The sequence below is a fragment of the Rousettus aegyptiacus genome, unplaced genomic scaffold (assembly GCF_014176215.1).
Source record: "Rousettus aegyptiacus isolate mRouAeg1 unplaced genomic scaffold, mRouAeg1.p scaffold_m13_p_5, whole genome shotgun sequence".
Classification (NCBI taxonomy): domain Eukaryota; kingdom Metazoa; phylum Chordata; class Mammalia; order Chiroptera; family Pteropodidae; genus Rousettus; species Rousettus aegyptiacus.
Window position 1 is genome coordinate 17,557,260 of NW_023416308.1, and position 18,863 is coordinate 17,576,122.

The 18,863-nt window shown below is 43.1% G+C and overlaps 1 protein-coding gene and 1 pseudogene across 2 annotated transcripts in view; one reads left to right on the plus strand and one right to left on the minus strand.

The window, feature by feature from the left end:
* Positions 1-1,919, minus strand: part of ZNRF3 (zinc and ring finger 3) — a 137,398-nt gene extending 135,479 nt beyond the window's left edge. The window contains exon 1 of one of the 2 annotated variants that reach the window (XM_016164307.2): positions 1,381-1,919. In XM_016164307.2, the coding sequence (XP_016019793.2) occupies positions 1,381-1,680 (300 nt within the window). In that variant the 5' untranslated portion in view covers positions 1,681-1,919. The remainder of the gene's footprint in view (positions 1-1,380) is intronic. The other variant, XM_036221855.1, reaches the window with a different exon arrangement.
* A 3,945-nt stretch (positions 1,920-5,864) lies between these two features.
* Positions 5,865-5,983, plus strand: LOC118603709 (annotated as a pseudogene).
* The last annotated feature ends 12,880 nt before the right edge of the window (positions 5,984-18,863 follow it).

The window sequence follows — 18,863 nt, forward strand, 5'->3', positions numbered from 1 at the left end:
TCACAAGTAGCAAGCTCTAAGATTCTAACTAGTCGTGAAGGCTGCGACTGAAACGTGTAGGAATCTTCAGCAGAGCATTGTCTCTAAAACTTATAAAGACCATAGTTATAACATTACCAAAGAAAAAAGTCCAAAAGCCTTTAAGATATATCATCACAGGACTCAAACAACATGTTTCCCCTTCTATTTGCCATGCAGAAGTTTAAGATGGGAATAAGAGAGCCCCGTGAGGCAACGCTGCTGATTAATCGCCCAGCAGAGGTGCCTCCTTCAGCTTTGTAAGCACACACCTCTAAGGAGCCAAGCTGCACAGCTCCCCGTCCTATCTGCTGATCCCTGTCCTATACACGCAAAGCTTTGAGTCTCCACCAGGGAGGGCAAAGGAAGAGGCTGCTATGCAGTCATTCCATACAGTACACGTATAACTCATCCAAGAGTAAATCATAGAGGCCCAAAGCTTGGGCCCTGCAGCCATCTCATCACCCGAAAAGGTTCAAAGACAAGCCAAACATTTCAAATCGCCCCCATCATGCATACTAACCGCCTTAAATGCGCTGGCCGTCAGCTAGTGTTGATAAAATCAAAGCCAAGGAAACGGGAAAGCATCTACCCAGCTCACCATCCCCGGAGGCTTGAGCTCAGCTTGCTTTGAATGCAGACCTCTTTCACTTGGAGCAAGGTGGAGGCCCTGTCAGTGAGCGACCCTGACTCCCGATTCCCAGGCCCTCCACAGAAGTCCTTGGCCCAGGAGCGGGCAGGCAGTCTCCCTCCCACCCTCTGTAACCTGAGGCACGCAGCGAGAGCTGCCTTCTAGGGCCACTCCAGGGCACCCGCGATCCCCTTCTCTTCGGTCAGCAACCCCTGCTTCCCTGCCTATTGCTGCTCAAGAGTCGTGCAAAAGAGTCAGCCCCCAGGTGAGGCGGAAGGCAGGTTCCAAGGAAGATCCAGATTGTGCACCCCCTTGGACAAACTCGGCTGCTCCCTCCTCCCCTCCCTCCCCCCTCAAAAAATGCATGGATGGAAAGCAAAGCCCGCTACAAGCTCATCTTTCCAAAGTTAGCATTCAACAGGTAGTTCCCGGGACTTCCACCTGAGGCAAACCGAAATGCCCAACTGGTCCAAGGGGGCCGCGCCAACATGGGTACCCGGACCCGCGGTTCCCCTCACGCCCCCCGAACCCACAGGTGGCCGAGCCCCCACGTGCGCTCGCCCCTGGCTGCAGCGCTCAGGAGGCCGCGTCCCGCCTGCCCGCCGAAGAGGGATGCCGCCGGCCTCCTCGCTGCCCCTCCCGCCCGCCAGCCCGCGGCAGGGTCGGCGGGCGCAGCCCCCGGAGCCATCTTGTGGCGGCGGCGGCTCGGAGCCCAGGCGGCGGGCAGCTACCTGCACGATCTCGCCCTCCGCGCTGAGCGTAGCCCCGGCCCGCGAGAAGCGGCCCGTGAGGCCGGTGGTGTAGGTGGTGTAGTCGCCGCTCGGGCTCGACTCGAACAGCACCACCTCCACGAACGCCGTCTCCTTGGCCCGCGCCGTGCCGGGCCCGGCGGCCGCCAGCAGCAGCCCGAGCAGCAGCGGCAGCGGTGGCGGCGGCGGCAGGCGGTGGCCGCGGGGGCTGCGGGGGCGGCGGCGGAGGCGGCGGCGGCGGCGGCCCGGGGCCCCTGGGCGCCCGCCCGAGCGCGGCCTCATGGTCCTGCGACGGGAGGGCGCGGAGGGCGGGCGCGGCCGGGCATAGTCGCGGGCCGGCGGAGGACCGAGCGCAGGCGGACGCCTCACAGCCCCATCGCAGCGGCGGCAGCAGCGGCGGCTTTGTGGGTCGCAGGCTCGGCTCGGCTCCCCCGGCCGTCGCGCCGCGGCCCTTTCATCTGCTCCACGTGAGGGGTTATCCCCGCCCCGGCAGCGTCGTGACCCGCTCTCCCCTCCCTCCCCGCGCTCGACCGCCGCGGCCTCCCTAGGGAGCGGGAAGGCGGGGCGGGCGCGCCTGCGGCGGGGGGCGGGAGGCGGGGCCCAGCGGGCGGGCACGCCCCCACCATCCCTCCGCCCTGGTCTCCTCCTTAGCTCCGCCCCCACGCCTCAGCTCCGCCCCTGTCCGCCTGTCGCACTCCACCCCATTGCTCCCGCCCCGCCCACCATCTTGCTCCGCCCCTGCCCTATCCACCCCGCCCCCTCGCCCTCGCTCCGCCCCCATGCTCATGCTCCGCCCCTTCGTTCCGGCTCCGCCCCTGCCGCTCTCAGCCCTCTGCTGCAGACATTTCTCCTCGAGGTTGCCAGAGTTCGGCGGGAATGGGGATGGCATCCATTCCCCGGAGTTGTGCCCCACGCCTTTTGGTCCCTTGTAGGAGTTAGGGCCTTGTCCTTCTGGCTCCTCTGCCTCAGTTCACAGTTCCTGGGAACGCGACGCCTGCACTGGCCCCTCACCCTCACCCCCACTTCCAGGATCGAATGAGAAAGACCCCTGCGGTCGGGCTGTTTGCAGCTATGCCGAGACGTGTCTGGTTTTCGCACCGATGTCGTTTAGACAGTTACTCTCACCGTGGTGGTGAGGGGGAAGGGAGCCATGTAGCCATTTGGATTTTCATGCAGTTCATCTTTCAGCAGCTCTAGACACTGTTAACTCAAACACTCCGCTCAAGAAAAGTTCTGAAACTTTGAGTCTCACATGTGCAGAAATCCAGAGGATTTCCAACACCATCACCCTTTATGCACAGGTTGACGGCTGCCATAAAATGTACGGACGACATTGCCCAGGGGTTCCCGGTATCCCAGAACATAAACTTTTCCATTCTTTGCCCCTCTTTGGAACATGCTATTTCCTTCCTTGTCTAGTCTTCTGTGAAAATCGAAACTTCGTTTAAAATTCAGATTCAATTCCCACTTCCTCCATGGAGTCTTTCCTTCTCTCAGCCGAATGGCTTTGTTCAGATATTCGCAAATATTTGGTTAGGATGATCTGCTTCCCTTTTCTACCACACCCAAAATATTAAAAGGACAAAAAAGAAAATTTGTTGAGAATTATCTTGGGTAGACAACTTACCGAGGTTACATTTTAAAGTAGAAAACAATATTTTCAAAATGTGAAATAGAAAGTACACTTGGAAAAAAACACAGATCTGCTTTACCACATTTGGACCACCCAGAGCTTCTGCTCAGGAGGGAGGTACCTGGGAGTGTAGGCATCTAAATATGGTGGCTTTTTAGTTTCCCCAGAACCAAGCCTAACAAGTGCTAACTGGAACTGTTCAACATCAGTCCTGACAATAGTCTTCTCACAGATGGCGCAGCCTAGTCCTAAAGGAGAAGATCAATTACTACAGCCCATCCCTGACATTTTGCAATATTTACAATTCAAGGTCACTATCAACTGATGAATGGATAAACAAATGTAATATATCCATGAAATGGAATATTGTTTGTCAAGAAATGAAGTACCGGCACACTGATGAACCTTGAAAACATTATGCTAAGTGAAGGAAGCCTGTCACAAAGGACCATGTAGTATATGATTCCATTTATCTGAAATGTCCAGAATAGTCACAACTACAGTGACAGAAAGTAGTTTAGTGGTTGGGAGGGCTGGAGGAAGTCAGGAATGGGAAGTGACTGTTGATGAGTTTCTTTTGGGGATGATGATAATGTATGTCCTGGAATTAGGTAATGATTATGATGGTTGAACAACTCTGCAAATACACTAAAAACTACTGAATTGTACACTTTAAAAAGGTGATGCAAAAGTGTGTCAATTATATCTCAATATAGTTGTTTAAAAATTTAGTCATTAGTGATATTTTCATGCAAACATACACACACACAGGATACTATGTAAGGATATTCTCTGCTCTTTGAAGTCTTAGGGTCAAATCTCACACCCTCAGCAAGGCTTATCTAGGCAACTCTTTTTAAAATGGCAATGTGCACCCTGTCCCTGACTCCCAACCTCCCTCATCCTGCCCCACCCACACCCTTCCCCATCCCCGCTGTGGCATTTATCACCTTCTAACATACTAAATCATATGCTTATTTATTTTTGTCTCTCCTCCACACCCAACATACACACATGCCAGAGAACAAACTCTATAATAGCAAGGATCTTGTCTTGTTCACTGACTTGGGCCAAGGCTGCCTGGCCCAGAGTAGGCACTCAATAAATACTTGTTGCATGAATTGATGACTAAATGAATAACAAGTAAGCTCATCATCATGTATCCCTCCCATTTTGCAGACATTTGGGGCAGCTCATTAACTAACAGCTTCTCAGGAGCCCTGGGTTTCATGGGACCAAAATAAATTTTGAGCATGGAGAAGAGCAGCAGTCCTTCCTGTAGAGACTGCAGTGAAAACCCAGATAAGGGTCGAAAATGAAACCAGTTTCAATTGTTAAATCTCTGCTTCAAGGAAGATATAGTTAATAAGACATAGGCCAGCAGCACAAAAGTGACATGATTCATCTCTCAGCAGTGTAAAGCTGTTTAGAAATGGAGGTATTGGGATGGCTCCATAGTGTAGTGGTTAGCACATCTGCTTTGCACATGGAAGGTCCTGGGTTCGCACCCCAGGTGGAGCCATGGACCATACTCCTGGTGGCCTAGACCCCCTGGGTGTACCAGGCCCCCTGAGTGTGCCAGGGATGCCAGGCCCCGGGTGCTCACTGGGAGCATGTGGAAGGGGACGACCCTCATCCATGGGTCAAGGGTGGAAGTGGGGGGAATTAGAGAGGCGGGGGGGGAGTGGAGGTATTTACTGAGTAATGAAATTTCACCAAAATGTGGTGGGCTGTAAGGGGAGATAGAGGAGAACTTCGAATAAAAGATAAGATCCATTGGCTAGAAGCAAGGACTGGGTAAGTGAGCTGGATCAAGTGATAGGAGTGAAGAAAAATAATACACATTCATTATGTTTCATGACACATCTCTAGTAGACTATCTTGAGTACAACTTATCTTGTTCCTTTCTCCATTTATCAGACTCAGATGAAAATAGCTGACAACAGGTGCATTAGTATCTGGTTAAAGCTGCCAGGTCTTTGGCAAATCTCATTGACTTAGGCCAGAAATCACACAAAGCATTAGGAAATTTTCTGCCATCAAAGGTCTACTTACATGACCAAGTAGGGATGGTCAGGGATTTCAAATACATAAATGTATGCTTTGGTACCTAAAGAGACTATATCTGTGCAAAAGAAAAACAAACATGGATATTCATTACATTATTGTTTTTAATAATAAAAGACATCAAACAACCTAAATGCTCATCGATGGGAGATTAGTAAATAAATTATGGTACAGCCATTTAATATGTGATTGGACATGTATTAAATAGTCATTGAAAACAGTGAAGCAGTGTATGACCTTACACAGAATGACCTCTGATATATACCACTAAGTGAAAAAGATGTGTATATGGTATGCTACGATGGGGGTAGGGTGGCGAGGAGACAACAGACACATGAAAGTATTATTATTAACTGTGCAGAAAGAGACACAGAAAGGAATAAATGGCTGTCTCTCGAGAGGCATATGGGTGGCTAGGAGGTAAGGAAAGGAGGGACACCTACGATTCACTGTGTACACTTTTTACCTATTGAATTTATTCCATGCGCAGATGTTACCTATTCAAAGGTAATAAAATAAACAGACTAACCTGCTAAATCAGTAGATGATAATATTAGTTTTCTATACAAAAGCATGTTCTTTCAATAAACTTTATTGAGCACCCACTATGAGACACTAGAATATAAAAAGGTAATGGCCTATAGTAATGGAAGACGTTAGCTTTGGGTGAATCTAGATATTAGGTACACAGGACTCCTCTGTACTATTTTTGCAACTTTTTCTAATTAATACAACTAGAAACTAAATTTTTAAAGAATGAATTAGCATCTGTGGCCATGCCACCCTGAACATGCCCTATCCCGTCTGATCTCAGCTGCTAAGCAGGGTCAGGCCTGGTTAATACTTGGATGGGAGACCACCTAAGAAGACCAGGTGCTGTAGGTGTAAAAAAAAAAAAGAGAGAGAGAGAGAATGGATTAGCCAGTCCCTATATTCAAATAATTTCCTTTTTTTCCCCTCCTTCCTTTCTTCCTGCCTTCCTTCTGCAAACATTTATTAATACATGGGACAGTTAGAGAAGTCATAAAAGATGATAACATACTTTATTTTACAAAGTAATTTTAAGAGTTTGAATCTCATCTTTCTTCTTTAAGGTGATTCAAATTTAAGACACGCTAACATTCTTCCACAGTATTTATATCTATTTATGGAAACTTTCATTTATTGTATTGAAACATCATATAATTCTCTTGAAAGGTACAATGGATGTAATACAGACAAGTAGCGGCAGTTCTTTCAAAACTCTTAGAAGTGTCTCTTCCGCCTTTGAAGTATACCATCAATCTATGTCTACTTTGAGCCTTGAGGCAGAGGCCAATCTGGGCCCGGATTCATCAGTGATTTAAACTCTGCTTCAACCTGTCCCTGCTTCGCAATGGCCACCCAACCAGGAGTCACAAATTCAAACAATGCTCCAGGGGCCAGGCAGGGAATGTGACTGAGTGATGTGGGCCAGGTGTAAGCAAAAATAACTAGCAAGCGAGATAGTAAATGGCAAAGGGGCCTCAGGCAAGAACACCCTTGGGGTGTTGGCCTGGGAACACAAGGCCAGTCCAGAGGACCAATGCCACACATCATTGCTTTGGGGAACATGGGTCCATGATTCATAGACCATGTGATTTTTCAAAAGAAACAAAAATCCAGATATATTTGCAGTGTCTCTTGGTTTTTCAATGTTTGCAATAAATTTTTAAAGGTTTGCATTGTTGAAGACCAGCTGCTGTAGGTGTAAAAAATAAAAAAATAAGAGATTGCAATCCATGAGGTCAACCAAGGGTTACCTCACCTAAAAATAAATCTAAAATAAAATAAAATAAAAATTTGCATTGTTTGTGGGGCCAACTAAACACATCTACAGGCCATTTGCAGCCCAAAAGACACAGAAAAGAAGTCTGACAAAGTAGACTCTGAATGGACCAGGTCATAAAATTATCACTTCTAGACTGTTAAGATGGAGAAAGAGAAAGAAACTCCAATATCTGAAAAGTACAAATACTGCACTGTATAAAGGAGATAGTTGCATATGTGGGCTACACCCTTGACCGCAAGGGTCACCTGTCATCAGGATGCAATATTTAATTAAAGTGGAAATGTAATCACATGCCAATTTGACCAAGAAAAGCTGATAGTAGATGAGGGGTCTCATCTACTATTAGAGTTGTGCAACATAGGCAAGTCGGGTTGCTTTTATACTGATTACACCTCTATTTGAAGATAAAGAAAAAAAGTATTGAGAGAAAATACTAGAAGAAAATAATGGCCAATCCCTTGCTTTTGTCCAACTGTATAGGACAGGATGGCTTAGCACAGAGGTGAGTTAATAGGACAGAAGAGGGAATTTGGGTGAGAATGTAGACAATGTGAATGGGGGAAAAGCAACATCAGTTTGCAGGGAAGTGGTAATGAACAAGAATTGTTGACTTAGCATCCTTTCCTATTAGTAACTACCCCTTCACACATGCCATCTCTCTGAATCTGTCAATCGCAGAGCTCAGCTCCTCAACATAGGTGAACATATAACCCAGAATGGTCAATCAGAACTCCACTCCCCTAGCTAGAATAACTAGTTCAGAGGTAGGCATGTGACCAAAGCAGGACCAATCAGAGTCTTCTCTGAAATTTGGTCTATTGGAAACTGGGAGAGAGAAGGTCTATCCTATCTTCCATAGGATCTCAAACTGTAAGGATTATGTAAATTTAAGGTTATGGCTATTTTCCCCAACCATATAATAAATGCTGCTGCTGTAGAAGAATGAAAAGCAGAGTCAAAGTGAGATGGGACAAACAAGAAGAGGGAAGGTACTGCTGCATCCTTTGAGCCCCTGGATCCATCACTATAACAAAAGACTCCTAACAAATACCACAGTAAAGCTGACTAGTTCAATTACTGCTGCAGCAACAAGAGGAAGTAAACACACACACACACACACACACACACACACACACACACACACACACACACACCCTATAAAACCAAAGAAACTCTGAGATGGAGGTAGATCAAGAAACCCAATTTCTGGGAAAAGCTATGAAGTCCAATATAGTTCATCTTGAGATCTTTAGTATCTGTCCCTAAATTTTTTTTTTCAAATCAAGAAAAATAAAAAAGAATTCCAAAGCAAAAAATCTAAAATAAAAAAGTATTGAATACATTTATTAATTGAATGGAAGAATGAATGAATGAATGCTCAGCCTAAAGTTCCTTATCATTTCAATTTGAGAACATTTAGAAGAAATAACTTACTATGTAGAAAATAACAAGACTGTAATCTCAAATATGACATGAAATTCAGGGAAGCTTCACATCTTATTGCTGAACCATCCCTTAGAAGTCAGATAATATAGTTATTTGCTTGACAGATGAAGAAATCAAGATCTAGACCCCTCAAGCTAATAGATCAAGACAACTTATACAGCACAGCTTTCTCCAGCTGTCTGTACCTTCTCATTTATACAAAGTTGCTATCTGGCAACAATTAAACACTGGGCACAAATATGATGTAGAAGAAAGGTAAAGCACAAGTTCACTTTATTTTTTTGTGTTTAGGGGCACTGGCTTGCAGCAGTACCACTTTCCCCAACTCTGGTCAGCTAAGCCTTGAGGCTCTTGGAAGCCATAGACACCAGGTCCCAAGTTGCTGACAATCCCTTCCCAAGAACAGCTGTGAGATTGACCTCATTTATGCCACTCTTGCTTTTTTTAACTTGCTCTGGGCATCCTTCCTCTTTCCATCTAAGATAGAAGAAAAAAGAGAAAAATGAAGAAACAGGAACCTGAAATGAAGCAATCATGAAAATGAGGTTTGAAAGATGACGAAGTATTGATGATGCAGAGTGAGAACTAGGGCAACTTCTTTAAAGGACAATTGAGGAAAATATGTAAGAACTTAGATTTCATTCACCCTTTGGATCCAACAAGCTCACTAATGTAAATGTATTCCACAGATATTTTTATAAATGCATGAAAAGGTTTATTTACAAAGGACCTTTATTCTAGCACTGTTCATAGAAGCCAAAGTAGAAGAGAGTGTGAGTGGTAGCAGAGATGAAACAAGATATGCCAGATGTTGATAATTACTAAAGCTGGGTGATGGGTACATGGGATTCCATTAACCATTCCCTCTTTTGTGTATGTTTGGAATTTTCCATGATAAAATATTTAAACATTCAAATTATATGTCCATTAACAGAATATTCTGCCAAAGTTAAAAATGAAACAGACCTATATGTACCACTATAGCAAGAGTTCCAAGACTTATTGCTACATACAAAATGCTGGGTATATCACAGCAATATTTAGTTTTTTCCCAATTTATTTTTCTCTCTGAACCTCCGGTGTGTAAAATTAGATTAGTTGTAGCATACACATCACTGGTCCATGTATGGAAAACTTTATTTATTTAGTTAGTTACTTTTAATAATATAATAATGCCAATGATCCCTCTATCCAAAATGAAAACTAGGACCTTGAAAATAACTTACAGGCTATTGTGCAATGAGACATGTATCATATGTTAAGAGAAGCACTATTCACAATAGAATAAACTTAGAAATAGCCCAAATGCTATCAACAGAAGAATGAAATAAATAAACTCTGACATATCCATGCAATGAAATACTATACAAGAGTCAAAAACAAGTTAACTTCAAAGACTCACAACAATATGGATAAATATTAGCAACACAATATTAAGTGGAAAAAAATAAAGAAAGGCTCCAAAAGATTATATTCATTATCATATTATTGTGTAAAGTTAAAAGCAACTAAAATGAAAAAAAATGAGGATTACATAAAGATGCAAATAAAGTATATAAAAGGAAAGTAAAGGATTCAAGATAATAGATAACTCAAATGGGGGGAAGGCAAGGGCATGAGATAGGAAATCTTATAGTTAGTTATTCCCTTTTTTGTAAAACAAAACAAAAATAAGCATCTGTATCTATATATAGATATATAGATATATCCCTTCTCCTTTCCCTCCCCAATGTACAGAAGAAACTGTTATCAGAATTGTTTGAAAGAAGAAAAACTGGAAGTCTAGGATGAGACAGAGACTGAACAAATTGAATCTTTCCAAAATAACAGAAATACAACTCAAACTGCCTTACACAAAAATGGAAATTTAATAATAACATAACTACAAGGTCCAAGGATGATTTTGATTCCAGACACAGCTGGGTCCAGGGGCTCGAAGAATATTATCAAGTGCCTTCTTTTTCCAACTCTTGGCTCTACTTCCCTCTGTGATGTCATTTTTCTCAGTTTCTAAACAGTGGACTCTCTTCCAGGCTCATATGTCTTCCATAAAGCCAGCACTCCTAGTAAAGAGAGCATCTTTCCTCTAGGCTCCAGCTCAAGTCATGGGTTGACTCTCATTGGCCAGAGTTGGTTTACATACAACTCACTGAACGAATCGCTATAGCCAAGGGATGGAATATGCTGATTGGCTAGACCTGGCTCATTTGCCCTTCTCTAGAAGTGGAGAAAGGGGTCAGTCCATTTCATCTATGTGGACTGAGATTGGCTGATGACTGTTTCCCCTTAGGAAAGCTAGAATGGCAGAACACACAAAATCATAAATAGATGCATTATTACCTTCTTCTTGTCTGGCTCCCAACCATGGGTGGACAGATGCTCCTCCCCAAGTCCTGCCACATCTTAAACAGATCCTTTTTAGAGTTTGGATCATGTTGCACAATTTTTATCCATTTGTGTCTCTCTTTCCTCCTATTAGACAATTTAACTCCTTGAAGACAAAGGCTATGCCCTCCACTTAGGTAATCCCAAGCAAAAATGCCTTATATAAGGCTGGCACACGATAAATAGTTGCTAAATAAATTAATGGCTCTTTGGTCTATGACAAAATGTAGTCATTCAAGGATTTTCCTCATTGGGTCCCAAACCATCATTCCTGCCCCTTCTGTACCTTCCACAGCCTATAAGCCAGCAGCCATTCTGCACACACCAGGCCCTTTCCCACCTTTAAGCCTTTATTCTGCTGTTCCCTCAGCCTGACTGCCCACCCCTCACACCCAAAGGGTTCGTGATGGAGAAATCTGAAAAGGTTGACCAATGAGTTTTCTGATCACAAGAACCTGAGGCTGAGATTTCTGTAAAAGAAACCTTTTAACTACTGTGCTCAGCTTCTCACCTCCACGTTTCTTAAAACTAGTCCACAGACACCTGAGACTGTGTTTGAGTAAAATGACCCCACCTCTATCACTTGTGATTATCCAGCTGAAGAACTCAGAACCAGGATGCTAGTAAGCTGATTGGTGGTGCTGAAGGCAGGAGGGCTGTGGAGGCTCTTTCCTACCACGTGAGATGATAACAGCAATTCCTGTTTATTAAGCATTTATTATGTGCCAGGCACTGTGTCGAGGGCTTTGTGCATATTTTATCCTTTGATCCCTACATGGGGCTCATCGTATCCCCATTTTACAGGTAGAGAAGTGGAGAGAACTTGGCTTGCCTGAGGTCACAGAGGTAATTAACGGTGAGGCCAAAACTAGACACACCTCTGATGCCAGAACTCTTGCTCTTAACCCAAAAATAAAGGAAAAAATAAAAGAAGTTCTCAGTGAGAAGCAGAGTCAGGATATTGTGAAAGAGAGAGAGAAGGGGACAGTGGCTCCCTTGCCTCCTGATGGCTTCGCTGATCCTGGCCCTTATCCTTTAGAAGGGTCAGCTATGCTTACTATCCTTAGGTTCCTAAGCACACCTTGAACCGTAACAATTCATTCCCCTTTCTGCGAAAGGCAGCTCTGTTTGTTTTCCTCTTCCACTGACAAGCTATGTGACTGGGGCAAGTTCTCTCCCTCTCTGGGCTTGGGTTTCCTAATCTGTGAAATGTAGGCAATCCTTGCCCTACCTCAGAGAGTTGGAGTGAGGATTACATGAGATGATGGATGGGCTGTTGAGGGCACAGTAACTAGCACATGGGCACTCATGACTGTGAGCTCTGATTCTCCCAGCTCTCAGCTGAGGGCAGATTCTGGCTGTCTTTATACTTCTGTTCCCAACACACCTGGCACTGTGACTCAGAGAAGGGTTTCAGCAAATGCTTTCACTAGCCTACAGGAACTTGAGTGGCAGCCATCCCTGATAAGCAGGACTTCTTAACTTTTATGCAGCTCTCAAGTCATGGTGCTGGAGATATGTCTACACTCCTATTTGTTTCTTCAGTAAGTTAATAATTTACCTCCAGTGTTTAATTTTGTTTAAACAGACATGACCCCATTGGTGCCCAAGGCTCTGTCCCTGCCAAAGTGGCCCAGGGATCAAAGAAGCCTAAAGACACAGGAAACCTTCCTACAACCCCATCCCGGAATTGGCCTTTAGCTTGGTGGCATCTACCTCTGCACCATTGCCCCCTTGACCTCACCCATGCTACTTTTAGCCATGCTCTGGTTAGCTCTTAGCTTCTTTTGCGATTAGTCTGCCTTTCTCTAGCTCACTGCCACAGCTGAAGTGTCTATTCCCTCACTGCCTGGTGCTCTTTGGACCTCCCTGGGTCCCTCCTGCCTCTATCCTCTGTAGATGAGGTAACTCAAGGTTTCCAGGATGGATTCACTCATTCCGTTGAGGACTTTGGGAGCCAGGAGTCCTTTCAGTGTGGTCCTATCACTTATACCCCCTTTATAGACACTGTCCTCTCTCCCAGGCCTGGGGTCATGGACCTGTCTATCAATACAAGAACTGCCCAGCTCCTGCCTGGAGGTTTAAACTCTCTTCATCCCACCACCCATCTTGTCGTCTCTGCCCTCCAGTCTTGGCTCTCTGCTCATCAGCTTCTCTGCCTCCCTACTCCAGCTTCCTGCCTGCGTTAGTCTCCTAGGGCCGCCATGGCAAATTGCCACAAACTTGGCAGCTTAAAAAAACAGAAATATAGTCTCTCACAGTTTTGGAGCCAAAAGTCTGAAGTTAATGTGTCACCAGGACAATGTTCCCTCCAAAGACTCTAGAGAAGAATCCTTCCTTGACTCTCCCAGCATTTGGTGTCTGCCAGAGTTTCTTGGCTTGTGGCTGCATCACTCACTCCAATCTCTGCCTCCATCTTCACATGACCTTCTCCTTCTCTGTGGAGGTCTTTCTATCTTCTGTCTCTTATGAGGACATTTGACATTAGATTTAGGGTCCACCAGGTAATCCGGGATGATCCCATCTTAAGATCCTTAAACTTAACTACATTAGTAAAGACCTTTTTTCCAAATAAGATCACATTTACAGATTCTAAGAGGATATATATTTCGAAGGGCCACCATTCAACCCACTATAGCTAGTATTAACTGAGATCAGAAGAATATGGTCATGCTAGGTAATAAGAATAAAACCAGTGAAGGCTGGAGGTAAGAGATCCTGTTTGGTGTGGCTGGAGCACAGGAGAATGGTGAGAAGTAAGGTGGGGGACTTGGGAGGGGGCTGATACAATATCTAGTAGACTGAGGCAAGGAGATCAGGGCTTCTCCTCATGGCACTGAAGAGCCACGGAAGAAAGATTTTTAAGTAGAGGAATGACATTAGTCAATTGTCACTGATTATTGAACATCTGGTGAACAGACAACTTGTTATCCAAATAGAGAAAAGTGGGGAGGGGTCCCCTGCATCACAACGTCCTTCCAAATCAATTCCAAGAAGACTAAATCCCTCAACTTGAAAAGCGAAACTTCAAAAGGCAAATATTGTTTTGACTTTGGAGTAGGAAAATTTTCTTAAACAAGTCATACCATAAAGAAAAAGAGAGATAAATAAAACATTAAATCTTCTGTTAAACAAAAGACACTGCTAAAAAGAGAGAACATGAACCACAGGTGGGAAGGTTTTAGTAACATGTAATCAACAAAAGATCAGTATTGAGGAGACATAAAGCATCTATAAATAAATAGGATAAAGATAAGAACCCAATGGAAAAGGAGGCAAAACATAACCAGAAAGCCACAGAATAGGCAACTTGAGCAGCTAACAAATGTATGAAGAAACTCACTTATAAACAAGGAAGAGCAAATTAGCAAATTAAAACCACAAGATCCACTTCACAGCCATCAGATTGGCAACAATGAAAAAGTCTGACAATGTCAAGTGTTGATAAAGCTGTAAAGCCACAAGAACTCACAGTGCTGGGAGTGTTTAAGAGGGCACTGTGCGTTTAGAACGCAATTTCATAGTTTTTGATAAAGCTAAAGATGTGGACCCCGCAATGACCTTTCAATTACACTTTTGCTTTGCATGCATTACCTGCAAGAAATCCTTCATGCGCACAAGGAGGCTGGTACAAAAATGTTCAGGGAGCAGTGTTTGCAATGGCAAAAAAAAAAAAAAAAAAAAAGGGAAGAAAAATACCATTAACAGGAGAATGGATAGACTGGCATAAGCAGGGAAAGCAAATGAACTACAGCTACATGCACACACCTGGTGGATTCAAAAATGCTAAGTAAAAAAGTGGAGAAAAACATACTCCATGTGAGTTCTTTGAAGTAAGCTGCACAAACATGCAAAAACAATACCACTTTTTGTTAGGGCATACATATAAGATGTGATAAAGTTACCCCTCCCCTAAAAAAAACATAAAAAAAAAACAAGAACAAATTGGAATAATAGACCAAGCTTGGGATAGGGTTTACTTAGAGGAGAAGAAGAGAGTGGGAAGGGTGCAGAGGGGACTCTGCAGTTTGGAGGATGTTTTATTTCTTAAGCCATTTGGTGGGAACATAGCTGTTTATTACATTATCATTTATATCTTTCGGTATGTCAAATATTTTATATTTAAAAAGAGTTATACTAAGGAAGATATGCAAGTGGCCAAGAAATGCATGAAACGATTCTCAATTTCATTAAATCATCAGGGGAATACAAACCAAACCCACAATGAGACACCACTTCACACATTCTAGAATGGCCATAATAACAAACAAACAAACAAACAACAACAACAAAAACCAGAAAATACAAGTGTTGGAGAAATTCAAACACTCGTGCATTGCTGATGGGAATATTAAGTGGTACAGTTGCCGTGGAAAAGAGTGTGCAGTTCCTCAAAAAGTTAAACATAAAATTACTATATAACCTAGCAGTTCCACTTCTAGGTATTTACCCAAAAGAATTGAAAGCAAGGATTTACACACCAATATTCATAGCAGCATTATTTATTATATCCAAAAAGTGGAAACAACCCAGATGTTTATTAACAGATGAACGAATAAGCAAAAATGAATTAGGCCATAAAAAGGAATAAATTCAATGCATGCTACAATATAGATGAACTTGAAAATGTCACGCTAAGTAAAATAAGCAAAACACAAAAGGATGAATATTACGTTAGTTCGTGTGTATGAAGTACCTAGAATAGGCAAATTCAGAAACAGAAAGTAGAACAGCAGTTACCAGGAGCTTGAGGAGTTACTGTTTGTTTAATGGGTACAGAGCTTTTTGTTTAAGATGATGAAAATTTTCTGGAAATGGATAGTGGTGATGGTTGCACAACATTGTGAATGTACTTAATGCCACTGAATTGTACACTTAAAATGGTTAAAAGGGTAAATTTTATGTTATGTATATTTTATCACAATAAAAATTCACCCAGAAAGTAAAAGATAGAAAAAGATAAATCATGTAAATTCTAATAAAAGAAAACCTTAGTGACTTCATTTTTAAAAAGGACAGTGCAGCAAAGTGACATGCTGCTGAATCTAAAGTAGTTGCTACCAATAATTGCTTAATAAATATTTTATTTTAAAAAAATCGATTCTTAAAAATAGAGTTTCTGTGTCAGGGCATGCACATTATTTGGTAAACTTGTTATTGAAAGTGAACATACTTGCAGAGAAGTGCACAAATTATCATTGTACAGCTAAATGAATTTTCACAAAATGAACATATCTGTGTAACCAGCAACTAGAACATTATTCTGCTTTCCAGAAGCTCTCATAACACCTGCTCCTAGACCCTACCTTGCCTTTAAGAGTAACTGGTATCCTGACTATGATCACCACAAATGAGTTTTGTCTACCTTTGAACTTACTATAAATGGAATTATATGGCACATAGTCTTTTGAGTTGGCACTTTTAATTCAACATTATATTCATAAGAGTCATCATACTGCAGCAACTAATTTTAGCTCCTTCGTTCTCACTACCAGATGGAATTCTACAGTACAAATATACCCTAATTTATTTATCCGTTCTGTTATGGAGGGTCTTTGGGGAAGTTTTCACTGTTTGTTGTTATAAAGAATGCTGTCGTGAAGATTCTGGTCCATGTCTTTCGGTGCACATATGTACACATTTCTGCTGAGTGACTATTGAGGAGTGGATCTCTTGTGTCACAGGGTATGTGCACATTGTCAACTTCAGTAAATACTACCAGTTTTCCAAAGTGGTTTTCCCAGTCATCATTCCTGCCAGAAGTATATGAGAGTTCCAAGCATTCCATATCCTCAACAACATTTAGTGCTGCATGCCTTTTTCATTTAATCAATCTAGTGGGTATGTGGCATGCACATTTTTAAGGCCTTTGATTCACATTGCCCAAATATGCCTGTGGAAAATTGCCCTAATTTACATTTCTGCCAGCAATACATGAGAGCCCAGCAATCTTTAGTTCCTTGACTGAGTTCAACGTGATAATTATGTCCCCAGAGGGTCCCTACAAAAATCTACATCCTTTTCCCTTGGAATTGTATGGTATGTTGCTCTTTGCAGTACTCTCAGGTACATGATCTCATTTGACCCTCATAACCTGAGTTAAGTAAAGCGGGTATAATTATCCCATTTTACAGGTGGGGGACTGAGCCTCTTAGAGGTTTAATCACTTGACTTGCAAATAGTGAACCAGGAACACAACTCAGATCTTCTGTCTTCTATCCCAGTAATACTAATAACAGGACATGTTTATTGGCAACTATTTTTAAATGAATGGAGGCTACATCACACAATTGACATAGCTTCCAGGAACGAAGCCTGTTAATGCCAAATTTACTTAGAAGAACATGATCTTTGTGCCTAAATGTAGCCACATTCTGTAAATTCTAATCATAGTTCTGAAGGTCAAGGGCGAAGTTGAAATCATGTTCTCCTACCTCTTTATTGCTTTGGATTGTGCTGACCAACCTCTCCACACAAGGAAAGCTTTTTTGCTAAGCCAATGGGCTAAAGCATCATGTTCTTCAACTCTTGCTAAGCATTATAATCATGCATCAGAAACTTTCCTGTCTCTACCTAATGTATAAAGTCTTCGAAATATTGACCCCCAAATCACCCAGAACTGGCCTGAGTTGGTCAACATTAGAGAGGTCTCTGCTACCAAAGCTTCATTACTATAGAATGCTGACACTGGAAGTACTTTTAGAAATAATCTAAGGTTAATAGAGAGAGCAAAGTTTCCCCTTATGGGCCAACTCTTACTAGCTGTAGTATTTAAAAAGATTCTGAGGCTGTGTTAGGGCTCAGGAGGACTGGCTCCTATGGCTGGTGAGATATACCTGCCATGATGCAGGAGGAGGTGGAAAGACACACAGGACATGTTTTCTGTGTATAGGTCCCTTCTCCTCATTTCACATGTGGAAAATGATACTTAGAGAGGAAGCCACCTGCCCAAGGTCACACCGCATGACACTGGATAAGCTGGGACTTCATGGCAGGTCTCTCAGTGTTCAGGCTGAGGCTCTTCCTCTCTATGTACAGCTTCAGTGGACCTTTCCCACCATGTGCTCATCCGGACATCATAGCAGGACAGTATTCCTAAATTGCTTTCTCTTTCAAACAAAATCTCAGTTTACACTTCAGTTTTCCTTCTTGTGGGTGTCCGTTTGTCATTTACAGGCAATTTATTACCCACATACTGTCTCCTCAACCACATACATGATCCATGACAGAAAAGTGATGGATACAAGATTTCTCAGTCAATCCAGCTCTGTTCCCTTTGATGGAAGTCTGAGAGTCTAACCAGCCTGATATAAGGCTCAGATTTGTGAGCTGAAGGTATTGGGAGAAGTCGGGGAACCAAAGCAGAGAGCAATCATCTTTCTGCTTTACCCCTTTATGTAATGGTAGGAACTGTAATAGCAGAATGTGTTTCAATGTTCTGATTGCCCCCTGGTGTTGGAAATAAGAACAACACACCAGGCGAGCAGTAACATTCAAAGGTGCAAAGAACTGACCCTAGAGATCTTAATTCAATCAAAATCCTTTATTTCAAGTTCTTATAAGGACATTAATACTATTATATTAGTGAGAAAGTTGAGGAAGGCGGGGTCCACAGAGGAAAGGAGAATCACCAGGACAGACAGAAACTTAGTGGTCAGGACTAAAACCAAGTCCTCAACGTCGGCTCCTGTATTCAGGATGCCTACCGTAGAGTAATAAACTAAGAAACAATTTTCTTAAAAAGAGCAATGACACAACATAGTACATGATATGAAGCGCACAGCAAAATGCACGTAAAAAGTCTATCTTCTTTTAGAATGTAAATTATTTGAAGGCAGAAACTTTAGGCATGTACTGAGTACCCTGAGGATTAAGAAATGGCAATGATGACAGCCCTTGCCATCGATCACGCTCTTCCCATGTGCCAGATGCTGGGCTTAGTAGCACTTGGCTGCTACCACCAGTACTCTATCCGCGTTCTTTCATTCATTTGACAATACTCATGGAGCTCCTCCTCTGTGCCAGGCACTGTTGTTGGTGCTGCGATGCCAAAATGGCCAAAACAGAGCCCCTGCCTTCTGGGAGACTAAAGTATCATTGGAGGGTGGGAGGTGAGTGATAAGT